Source organism: Glycine soja, chromosome 8, assembly GCF_004193775.1.
Source record: "Glycine soja cultivar W05 chromosome 8, ASM419377v2, whole genome shotgun sequence".
Taxonomy (NCBI): domain Eukaryota; kingdom Viridiplantae; phylum Streptophyta; class Magnoliopsida; order Fabales; family Fabaceae; genus Glycine; species Glycine soja.
This window is the reverse complement of record NC_041009.1, coordinates 17,811,329-17,824,559: the sequence shown is the minus strand read 5'-3', so window position 1 is coordinate 17,824,559 and position 13,231 is coordinate 17,811,329. Positions and strand designations below refer to the sequence as shown.

At 32.4% G+C, this 13,231-nt stretch overlaps 1 protein-coding gene and 1 pseudogene across 1 annotated transcript; both read left to right on the top strand.

Annotated features, from left to right (window-relative positions):
- Nucleotides 1-642: 642 nt before the first annotated feature.
- On the top strand, nucleotides 643-2,549 carry LOC114422493 (CBL-interacting serine/threonine-protein kinase 5-like). Its single transcript, XM_028388877.1, has one exon. The coding sequence runs from the start codon at nucleotides 1,025-1,027 to the stop codon at nucleotides 2,315-2,317; it is 1,293 nt and encodes a 430-aa protein (XP_028244678.1). The 5' UTR covers nucleotides 643-1,024; the 3' UTR covers nucleotides 2,318-2,549.
- A 5,589-nt stretch (nucleotides 2,550-8,138) lies between these two features.
- On the top strand, nucleotides 8,139-11,118 carry LOC114424632 (annotated as a pseudogene).
- The last annotated feature ends 2,113 nt before the right edge of the window (nucleotides 11,119-13,231 follow it).

The following is a 13,231-nucleotide window of genomic DNA, read 5'->3' as shown; positions in this document are numbered from 1 at the left end:
TAGCTACATTTTTACCACGTAGAATAAATAAAAACCAGCAAATAATTTAGTTATATGTAAAGCTCGTATAGTATAAAAGTTTTTCACACTCATATTTAATATGTATGGTTATTTCAGAAGCAGGAGGCGCCACCTATCTTGCTCTTTGTATGGCACCGAATTGGATTACTTTTTCCTCTCATAAAAAATGTTGGATTACTTTTTTAATAAATAAAATGCCATCCTATCTACAGGTCGATTTATTTGAGAATAGTACTAGTAACACTAAATATTAAGAGTTCAAATGTAGGATGACTCATATCAACTTGGCGCCACCCGAGTAACAAATTAAAATAAAATAAATTTAATTAATTAATTAAATAAGACACAATCATAGGAAAAAAATTAATGAAGAGATAAATTATCCTTAAAACAATTAAGATATGAATATAATTACTTTTGCTGACTACTTTGTTCAATTTTTACATATTACTTAATAAATTAAATATAAATAAAACTAATAGTATATTTGAACTCACTAGAAACTTGGGAACCAATTGGCTTATATCCCCACGTCAGCTATACCTGTAACCCTAGTTGATCCAATATCTCCATTTTTGGCTTGTTCAGATATTTCCACTCCTATTATTATTATTCACTACTAGTAGTAGTATATTGTTATTGTTCTTTTTGGCTTCAACACAACAGTAACCACATCTCTCCTTCTCACCTTCCCTTCTTCACTTTCTTAAACCCCCCTCTCCTCTTCGACAACCCATTCATTTTTTAGCTTCCTCATCCAGAACTGAGGTGAGACACACCCTTCTCTCTTCCAAATTCCGCTGCTACTTTTTCCTTCTTCGTCATCATACATGCATGATGAAGATTTTCAACCCCTCTGAATGCTTTCTTCGGAACGTGGTATGTCCATCGGACACCATCTTCCTGAAAAGCATAAATCTTTCTCATCGTCTCCATCCTCTCCTGGCCCAATTAGCTACACCACAATTCACTTAATTTACTGTACCACTATACTTGTTCTCCGATGGATCCAGAAAACCAACTCACCTCTAACCCGAGAAGCATAATCTTGAACAAGTACGAGATGGGGCGGGTCCTGGGCCAAGGAAACTTCGCCAAAGTCTACCACGGCCGAAACCTCAACACCAACGAGAGCGTCGCCATCAAAGTCATCAAGAAAGAGAAGCTCAAAAAGGAACGACTCGTCAAGCAGATCAAGCGCGAGGTGTCGGTGATGAAACTCGTCCGCCACCCCCACATCGTTGAACTCAAGGAAGTCATGGCCACCAAAGGAAAAATCTTCCTCGTCATGGAATACGTCAATGGCGGTGAACTCTTCGCCAAAGTCAACAATGGAAAACTCACCGAAGATCTCGCCAGAAAGTACTTCCAACAACTCATCAGCGCCGTCGATTTCTGTCACAGCCGCGGCGTCACCCACCGCGACCTCAAGCCGGAGAATCTCCTCCTAGACCAAAACGAAGACCTTAAAGTCTCCGACTTCGGACTCTCCGCTCTGCCGGAGCAGCGCCGCGCCGACGGCATGCTCTTAACCCCGTGTGGGACCCCTGCTTACGTGGCACCCGAGGTCTTAAAGAAAAAAGGTTACGACGGTTCAAAGGCTGATATATGGTCCTGTGGGGTTATCCTCTTCGCTTTGCTCTGTGGCTATTTACCCTTCCAAGGTGAGAATGTTATGAGAATTTACCGAAAGGCTTTCAGAGCTGAATATGAATTTCCAGAATGGATTTCAACTCAGGCCAAGAATCTTATTTCGAAACTCCTCGTTGCTGATCCTGGGAAGAGGTATTCTATTCCTGATATAATGAAGGATCCTTGGTTTCAAGTTGGGTTCATGAGACCAATTGCGTTTTCTATTAAGGAGTCTAACGTTGTTGAAGACAACGAGGGGAAACCTGCGAGGCCGTTTTACAATGCGTTTGAGATAATCTCGTCCTTGTCGCACGGGTTTGATCTTAGGAGTTTGTTTGAGACGAGGAAGCGGTCGCCATCGATGTTTATATCTAAATTCTCGGCTTCGGCGGTGTTGGCCAAGGTGGAGGCGGTGGCGAAGAAACTGAACTTTAGGGTGACGGGGAAGAAGGAGTTTGTGGTGAGGATGCAAGGGGCGGAGGAGGGGAGGAAGGGGAAGCTGGCAATGACGGTGGAGGTTTTCGAGGTGGCGCCGGAGGTGGCGGTGGTCGAGTTTTCTAAGTCTGCCGGAGATACGTTGGAGTATGTTAGGTTCTGTGATGAGCAAGTGAGGCCTTCTCTCAAAGACATTGTTTGGAGCTGGCAGGGTGATACCAACAGTTAATAGTCATTTGATTTCTGTGTCTCTTTTTATGGGACTAGTACTTTCTATGATCATGGTCGTGGTTTAGTTTAGTTTGCCTTTTAGTTGTTGAATTTGATTTCATACGTACTATGTAAATTTGGAGTGTGGATCGAGTTTGTGACGGTGTTTGATTTGAGGATACTAGTAGCAAAAATAACCCCGCAAATTGTGGAAAAGTGAATAATACATTGTTGTTCACTTTTCGTTAAGAGTTTCTTGGCTGGCTCCAATTAAGTTGCCAAAACAGACGAATATGATTGATGTTCACGAAAACGAAAAAATGATTGGTGGAGATGATGATCATAGTTCGTGCTAACTGGGTCCCTTGTGAATTAGAAGTGTGATGGGTATTTCGGAGGGTAGGGGGAAGACTGTTGCCAATTAATTTTTAAAGAGAATTGGATTGGACTATGGAGCATAAGTAAGGTTAAGTGATGTTGGACTTGAATCATAAAAGCTTTTCAATTTGAGTCGAAAATGTGGTCATAAGATGAGATTTTATCCCAAAAATCACCGCCTTAAGTGGTTGCCATTGGATTCTCGCTAAGGTTTAGAATTTGATGTTTGACTTTAAAAAGAATTTTCAATTAAAAATATTATTTTATCTAAAATGGGCTAATTTGATAAAAAAAAAAAAAGAAGTTGAATCACAATAAAATTTTAAATAAAAATATTTATTTTTTAAAAAATAATTATTAATTATACTAAAAACAAATACTTATATTCTAATTACCGAATTTCAGTTCAATTAAGTTGGTGTTTGGACTGCCCTTATACATGAAGAACCGTACCACCCTATTGGACACAAACCACACGATGTAGCTCTGGCGCTAACATGGAGCTGTGATGGGATACCAACCAAACACAAGGTACATTGATGGACATAAAAATCATTTTGTTATCATGGCTTATCATCTAACTTAGACATATTAATTATTATACTTAACAATTTAAAGCCAACATATCAAATTTAATTTGAAAAACATATATTTTATAAATTGAATACTATGTGTATGTATATAAATAAATGAATTATGAAATAACTATTGTAGTTTGATTGTTAAATTTTTATTCAAGTCCGTTTATCTAATAATACGTTTATTTTATAGTTAGAATAAATTGTTTAAATAAATTACATTGAAATTTTATAAACTTGATATTTAATAGTTTACAAATATATATATATATATATATATATATATATATATATATATATATATATATATATATATACACACACACACATATTTATAATTTAAGTATCTGTAATTTATTAGTGTATTTATTTAAATATTTTTATTTTGTATATAGTCATTTCATATATAAATCATTTATTACAATTTTTTTTAAAAAATACATAATTTATGAATACTTTATTTGTTAACATAAAAGTATTTGTTAAATACTAAATTAATAAATAAAAATTTTTAAAAAATAAAAAATGTAAAATAAATTTCAAGCCATTAATAAATTAATTAATGAGTCAAGTTTTAAGTTTTGGATATTTTAAATTAAATTCATATTTGAAATTTGACTTAAGTATGTTAAATTGAAATAATTGTTTTACATATCAAACTTAAAGATTAATTACTTTAGTAGAATCATGGACAGGACACCCCTATTATGTATCCCTAATTAGGGGTTTTGTTGAAATTTTTGTGGGCACCATTTTTTTCAAATACGTTGATTGAGGATTTGAAGGGGTGAATTATGACCTTGGGTTCATAATCATAATCCATTTACATCAAAGGGCATGGACCAAAAAGGTCGGAAAAGGGTAAATTGCAAGACAGGCAGGCAAGGCTTGGATTTTCTACGGTTTAATCATTGTTATAGTATTTTGGTTGTGCCCTTTTTGCAGTTCTGTCCCCTGCTGTACAAGTTTTAACCAAAAACAAACAAAAATAATCCAATGGCTAAACTGCCGTTGCTGTCTATGTTATCCATCTTCCGTGGTGCCAGTTGAACACCTCCAAATGATATTGAATTTATTTATTTTTCTTCTTTTTTTTCCATCTTTTTAAGAAAAGTATTTAATAGGCATTCAATATTTTATTTAATATTTTTTTTTAAAGTATGTTATTTAACATCTAGAAAAAGTAAAAATATAAAAATATAATAAATTTATGATGTGATAAAAAAAATAATGAAATGAATAAAATTATGATCGACTAATATATCGTTATTTTTTATTTAATAAAATGGACATTGGGAAGTAGCAGTGGAGAATATATTAAGATGTATCCCTTTTGATCAAAGCCTTGAGCAGGAATGGTGTTTGTACCCTGTAAACAAAAACACACTACCAAGTACCATGGTGGTTGTAGATATCATGATTTATGGGACCTCCACAACATAGAACGTACCATCAGCTGACTCGGATCATACTCAGTTTTGTCAAAATGAGGCTCCAAATACCCATTTCAACAGCTCGTTCATATCTTTCTCAAGCTCAACTTGTCAAATTGCCTATAAATAAACATAAAAAGATATTATGATGCATTTTTTCCACGACACTAGCCTCTCACCTAAATACTTAACTAATCCCTACGTGAGTGAACTATATTATCGATAAACTTAATTCATATCACATGATTAGGTGAATGTAATATGCTTAAGCTGAGAAAGTTATCTAAAATTGAAGATAACCATGTTGTTTACTCAACTAATTTAATTTTCTCTCCCCAGCTTGATGTTTGACACATTATATATTTTTTTCTGAATGGTTTGACACATTATATTATGCCTTCCTTTGTATAAAATTCATCGACCAAGAAATATTTTCGATAATGAATTCGATTATAAAAAAAAGTTGGGTTATATTAATGTTTGAATTAGATTATTACAACGAGTGGAAAAAGGGTATAATGAAATAGTTTGTGTTGCTTAAAAAATATAACGAATCATAAGACATAAGTCTTATCTTGAGGTTTCTCTCAAATTAAAGGCAAACACATATATTATAATACTATATGATTGTAGTAACTACTAAGTCAAATGAATGAATTTCTTTGGCCAAGAGAAATACAAAGAAAAGAGCACCCGATTCGGAAATTCGATTAGTGTGACAATCCCACACGCCAATCAGTTATAGATTATAATACTATATGAATGTAATAATTATTCGATCGAATAAATGAATTTCTTTAATTTGGGGAAGAGAAATACAAATAAAAGAACAACCAATTTGGAAATCCAATCAGTGATCCCCACACGCCAATCATATTGCTTGATGGTTGATTCTGGGCTTGCCAATGCCTAGTCCTTTCAAGCTAATCGTGATCATTACGTATTGCTTGCCATGGACGCTTTCAGAGTTGAAGATTAAAACCGAACACATACAAATCCATTATGTGAGGATTAAAATGTGAATTTTACAATTAATTTCTTGCGACATATATAAATAGTTTTTCTTTTTTAACAGAGGGAACCTAAGCCCAACTAACAATTAACGATGAGAAAGAAATTGAGCTAGCAATGCATGTGCTAACAAGCCTAAAGAAATAATATGAAGAGCAAAATTAAAATACGAAAATATTGACTTGGCCATAACATCTGTCGGTCGATTGGCTTCACAATAAATATGACTCCATTAATTGCAGAAACTACATTCTTATCTCTAAAAGCTGTTATATATTCTGGACTAAAAAGTAGCACGTAAACACCCTTGTCTAATTAAGTATATTGGCCTGAAGGAAATCTGATTCACAATAGTGTTATAAAAACCGGTTGGCAAGCAATATGAATTCCATGGAGGATTCCTAGACTTCAATATGAAGAACCGAATACTCCTCCAATAACCAAAAGTAGGCCAAACCTAACTAATACTTCTACTTTTTAAATTTTAATATAATATATTCAGCAATATAAATAAAATAACATGATATGCATTTCATAACATTAAAATAAAAGTTAAACGTTACTTATAAGTATGTATTAAACCAATACAAAACTTTTTGTAAAAGATATTAATATTATACGTATTAGGATTAAAATCTCATATACTAAAACTAACTATTATATTTTCTTTCTTTTATTACTTTAAAATACAAAAGGTTTAAATATAGTTTGTTAGTAGTATCACATCGTGTGCTTTAGCACTATTCTTAAGGGAGGCATTAGACACGTATTAGTAGTATATTATAAGTGTGCTATACACTTCTTTTTTTTTGGAACCAAGTGTTATACACAGTATTTTTTTCTTAATGGCATGTGTCTAATACACAGTAATACACTTAATTATAGTACTCTGCAGCTATCTCAGATTCAAAGGTTTAGTTCATTACTTTGACAACTGAGCGAGTCCCGTATATGTTGGTAATGAAAGTGCACTTCTCATATAAAGAAAACGACGACAAAGATAAACATGCATGTGATGAGTATATTTTCGATGCCGAATGATCTATCACAGAATTTTTTTAACTAATTTTACAGGTTTAAGACCAGTTCTATAGAATAGGACTATTTTATGGTCTATTATATCAATAAGTCGTGATTTTTATCGGTGAATATTTTTATACAGTAGGTTGACCTGCGGTGTTAACTTACGTGATAAAAACGTGCTATGATATAATAATAGTATCCCGATAGGAATATCATCATGATTGATTAATACCTGTAAAATATTTTGATTTTTTTTGTTAACATGTTTTGATTGATTCGTACTGTAATTTTGTCCGTAAGATTTTTTTAACAAGCCCGTGAGAATTGTTTATTAATTATTTTTCTTATTATTATTAATTGATTTTACCTTGATATTTATAAACCGTAATGAATAAATCTGTCCAAAAAAAAATTCTGTCAAATATTCCATGAGATAAAACACTCATTGATTACTTAATCTAGGAAATTCATCACGTTAATTTGACAAAATCTAGAAAGTTAAAAAATACTAGTAAAAAGTAATGATATACGATATTTTTAAAAAGAGTTAATATGCAATATTAATTATTAACTGATATAAAAAATCACATTTAATTAATATAATAAGTAATATATTACAGTATAACTTAATGAATTTCATGTAGTGTTTTATACGTATCTAAGACAAACTCATTGCCGTATTCGATATGTAAGGCGTATTTGCTTCATATGTAGCATGTTGTATTATTACGATCTGATACACGCGCCGTGCTGGAAACAAAACAAATTGATTAAATCAGTGTGATGTGAAATTTAAAGGTGTAAAGTAGGAACAACCTAGAATCATCATATATCATGTATAAAAAATATTAACAAATTGATACTTTTTCAAACTAATGGAAATGTATTCTTCTTAGTTTCCTGCTCTCAATTTCATTCTTAACTGGATATATATTGCTGATCTTTGTAGGGATGATGAAATGGTAGGTGGACTTGTGGTACAACAAAAATTTGCCCCATAGCTAGCAAGGCTTGGCGGGATCTTCTGCATCTCTTGTGTGATTGGTAATTAACTTGAAGGACTTCTCCAGATAACCGAGTATTCTTCCCTTTGTTTCCATTTCTAATTATAATATCATTTTAATTTTAACTAATTCATGTTAGAAAAATAATTATCATAATAAATTTATCAATTATTTATATTATAATTTTTAAATTATTTTTTTCTCTATCCATTTACTTGTTTTTTTTATTAATGTTTGAAAAGAAATTAATTAAATAAAAGTATATAGAAAAAATAATTATTTTTTTATTAGTCTTAAAAAACAAATAAAATTTAAAAAAAAAGAAAGAGGAAAAAGGAAAAAGGAAACGGAAAGTTTCCGTCTCTCCGAATCCAGCAGTGGGCAGTTCCTCCAACTCCCTCCGTCACCGCCGCCTCCCTCCTCCTCTCCTCTGTGTCTTCTCTTCCCTCCATCGCCGACTCCTTCTATTTCCTCCTCTCCGCGCCGTCGTCGCCGTCTTCTCTTCCATAATCCCATAGCAGCCGCAGGTAAGGTAAGTTAGGAAAAATAAAAGTGATTAAGATGGAAAGTGTTTTTGTTTGTTGTGATACTTCCGTGTTCTTTAATTTTTCTTCCATTTTTCAAGTGTGAACAGTGAACTCATAGAGTCATAGTGGACACTTTTTCTTTTTCTTCCCCACTAAGAGCACGTTTATTGATGAAGAAAAAGTCATATTTTATTCCCTTTTTTTTTTGCTTTTCTAATATGGAAAAAAGCTTAGAGGAAAAGACTTTTGATTGCTTAAGTTAATAATTTCTTTTTGGTCTTTTGTGTTGCACTACATACATGGTTGCAAAAGAGTTTTCTAATATATCAATTGCAAACACTAAAATTTTCTTTGCTACAATTTTGTAACTATTTTATCTTTATTTCAGATATGAGGAGATTTTTGGTTGATAGAGAAAATATTGAGAATGTGAATGTTGTGCAACCGGAAGCTGAATTAGAACCACCACTTAATAATGTGGTTAATGAGTTTAATCCAAATGAGATTGTGCGTGATCCAGGTCGTAGGAAACAAATTAATGAGTATGCTCCGGATAGTCAAGACCAAGTGAGGAGGGCATATATATTGAAGGGTCCAATGCAACCAGATTTGTCAAACTTTCCTCGTACTCAATTTGGAAGTGTTAAAAGAGCATTTAGTAAATCATGGTATAAGAATTATACATGGTTAGAATACAGTGAGATAAAGGATGCAGCTTATTGTTTTTATTGTTTTCTATTTAAGCAACCCGGGAGGGCCGAGCACTTTGGTTTTGAAGTCTTCACTAAAAGCGGATATAGAGATTGGAAGCATGCATCTCAAGGCTTGAAAGGTCATGTTGGTAGTCATAATAGTTTGCACAACTCATGTGTCAAGCACTACAATGATTATAATAATCAAAGACAAAGTGTGACAAGTAAGTTTGCTAAAGCAACCAAGGAATCAGAAGAATTGTATAAGATTCGTTTGACTTGTTCTTTAGATTGTTCAAGATATCTCATAGCACAAGGCATGGCTTTCCGTGGCCATGATGAATCCTCTACTTCGCTAAATAAGGGCAATTTTAGAGAGATGGTAGATTGGGTAAAATCTCAGAATGAACAAGTGAGGGATGCTTTTGACCGTGGTGGAAAAAATTGCAAAATGACTTGCGGTGACATTCAAAAGGAGCTTGCAACGTGTTGTGCACATGAAGTTACCAAGGTGATTATGGAAGAGCTTGGTGATAGACAATTCTCCGTGCTTATTGACGAGTCACGTGATATATCCGTCAAAGAGCAAATGGCGGTGATGTTGAGGTTAGTAGTTGTATTTTCCAATTTCCAATTTTTATTACCTATTACTCTCTATGCCGCCAAGTAAACTGGTTGAATTTGTTTTAGGTTTTTGAATGACAAAGGGAATGTTGTGGAACGATTTATTGCTCTACATCATGTCACAGATACTTCATCTAAGTCATTAAAGGATGCTCTTTATGGTATTCTTGATAAGTACACATTATCTATTTCAAGGATACGAGGGCAAGGATATGATGGAGCTTCAAATATGAGAGGTGAATTTAATGGTTTGCAAAGAAAAATTCTAGATGAAAATCCTTATGCTTTCTATGTCCATTGTTATGCTCACCGTTTGCAATTGGTTGTTGTGTCTGTTACTAGTAGTTGCTCATCTATTCATGATTTCTTTGAGTACATCACCTTGATTGTGAATACAACAAGTGCATCTTGTAAGAGGAGGGATGCTTTGACAGAGGCACAACACAAAGATATTTTAAATAAACTTGAGAGTGGTGAGATATCTAGAGGAAGGGGCTTACACCAATCATCTAGTCTCACTAGACCCGGGGATACTAGATGGGGTTCACATCATACTACATTGCTTCGTTTGGATCAAATGTGGTCCTCCGTGTTAAAGGTGCTTAGTATGGTTGATGAAGATGGACGTGGACCATCTCAAGCAACAGGTTTGATAGAAAAAATGGAGAGCTTTAAATTTGCTTTTATTTTGAGGTTAATGTTAAAGTTGTTTGGTATCACAAACGAGCTTTCAAATGTATTGCAAAGAAAAGATCTTAATATTGTGAATGCCATGGAATTAGTTGATGTTGTCAAAGCTCGGTTGGGCACAATGAGAGAGAGTGGCTGAAATAATTTTTTTGCCGATGTCCAAGGATTTTGTGTAGCTAAAAGTATTCCGGTACCAAATATGGATGACGAAATACCGGTTCGGGTCGTTCAAGAGCAGAAGGGAGGACTATCACTAATCTTCATCATTACCGTGCAAAGATTTTTTATGTTGCTATTGATAAAATATGTGTGGAGATGGATCACCGTTTTAGTGAAGGAAGTAACATTATACTTGATTGCTTCTCATGTCTTGACCCCAAGAACTCTTTCTCCAAGTTTGATGTTGATAAGCTTGCTCGTCTTGCTGATATTTATCATGCAGACTTTTCTGATGATGACCGAGGAACAATTAGGGATCAACTTGAAACTTATGTGCTTCAAGTGAGAAGAAATGCTTCTTTTTCCACTTGTGAAGATGTTCAAAGTTTGGCTATGAAGATGGTTCAAACTGAGAAACATTTGGTATTTCCATTGGTTTATAAACTTATTGAGCTAGCTTTGATATTGCCGGTGTCGACAGCATCCGTTGAAAGAGCTTTTTCAGCAATGAAGATTATCAAGTTTAAATTGCGCAATAAGATCAACGATGTGTGGTTCAATGACTTGATGGTATGTTACACCGAGCGGGAGATATTCAAGTCGCTTGATGATATTGATATTATTCGAACATTTACCGCAAAGAAGTCTCGGAAAGGACACTTGCCTCGTAATTTTATTTAACCCGCTATTGTAAGATTATGTTTATCTTTTTTATTTTAAACTATATTTTTGTTGACAAAATGACGAGTCTCTTTTATTTTGATTGATTACTATTTACATATTATATACAATGTGAATTTGCTATCTTTAAATTTTTGCCCAGACTTTATAATTTTTCTGGCTCCGCCACTGCTTGCCCTTATCATGATATTGCTTCCTGACATAGTGACATGCCATTCAACTCAAAGGGAAAATTGGAAATGGTCATTTTGTTTCTTAAATTAGGACAGTTTTCTTAGTATATAACAGTATACAAAATTTGGCTTCAAACATGCATTTGTTAAAGGATTTTCTTATCCACATAATCTTAATTGTTAAAATGTAGAGGAAAGATTTGAATCTATAACTTCTTTCGTTACTTTTTTTTTTCCTTTTACCCTCAGCCAGGGCCCTTCACCCTCCTACCTGCATTTATTACTGTTTTAAGTTATAAATAATATTAGGGAAATTAAAAGAGTATTTTAGTCATTTTAAATTTTCACTCACTTACAAATTGCTTTATCAAATAGAAAATAGACTCACATATTTAGTGAACATAAATTTAATTTAATAAGAATTAGTATATAAAAAGCAAAGTATCATATAGTATGTAATATGTTGTTAACATCTTTCTCCTGTACATTGACAAAGTATTAGGTAATATGTAATAAGTTCTTACTACATGCATATGACAACTCCAGAATGATAGTAGATTAGTAGTTTTAATTAAAATTTACCAATAATAACATAGTTTGCCAAAATATTTTATATTGTTGTTCAATTATAAAATCTTATGTATAATAATTTTTTTTTTATAATAATTATTTTAAAATTCATGTATAATATAACTTCTAAATTAATTAAAAAATATAAAAAATCTTAGGATGCAAATGTACTTATGTCCTTCAATTTTGGGGCAAAATTAGTTTTAGTCCTATATATACTTTAAAAGTGATAATTTTAGTCATAATATTTTTAATAATTGATAAATTCGATTTCTCTTTATGGAACTTAAAATATTAGGATGAGAGACGAAATCGATCACTTATAAGAAAATATGAAGATTAAAATAATCATTTTCAAAGTATGAGAACAGAAACCAATTTTAACAAAAGAAAAATTAACCAAAAACTGAATAATGTAAATCATCCAACTATGAGAATTAAATTAATAGAAATCTGTGGAACACTGTTGATCAGAAGAACACTGAAACCATCCTATAATAATGCTATTATTACCACAAAGCTAGTTCATCACTTGGATTTGGGCTCGCTAAATTTGCATGCCAGGATTGCTTAGGCCACCTGATGGACCTGCCAGCTACCGCATTGCATTGTAGTTATAGGAAAAAAAAAAAACCATTTTCATTTGCTTTTGTTGAGAAGGGCCATAGAGCCCAAAGATTAGATTAAACAAGATGCAGCCTCGTTAATTAACGTTTTAATATGACTTATTTTTCAATTTAAGGTATGATTAACTTCTTTTTTTCAAGAGGTGAGTTAAATTATTTAATTGATATAGATTTTTTAGAAATTTAATGTGTGTGTGTGTGTGTTTAGACTTATATATAAGTTAATGAGGTCAAGCTTTTAAATATATAATATTAAAAATTACACTAAAAATTTACTTAAGAAAATTGACTTGTAATGTAAGTTTTTTAAATTACTTAAAATTTGATATTATTAATTGATTGGACTTTCGAAGCAATTTTGATTTAATTTATTTTGTAAACAAGCATAATCGAATTTAAGTCTAACGTGAATTAATTCTTAAAAAAGCCAACAAATAATCTATCCCTTTAGGTTTTTCAGTTTTTTTATTTTCCATTTTTCCGATATATGAAACATGAAGCTTTTCAAAGCACGTGCAGCAGGGTAGTTCACCTAAGCCAATTTGGTATAAAAACTAATAATATCTTATTCGCTTAGTCTACTAATAAATTCTTTGAATGGGTATTGTGTCTACCTGAAATAATATGAACTGATATTAGATGTTAAATTTAATAAATTTATATATTTCCTTTAAAAAATATATCATATATTTAATATTAAAAGTTATCAATAGACTAATAATTATATTGAAATTAGCTTTTATGAAGTAAATGCAGAATACACA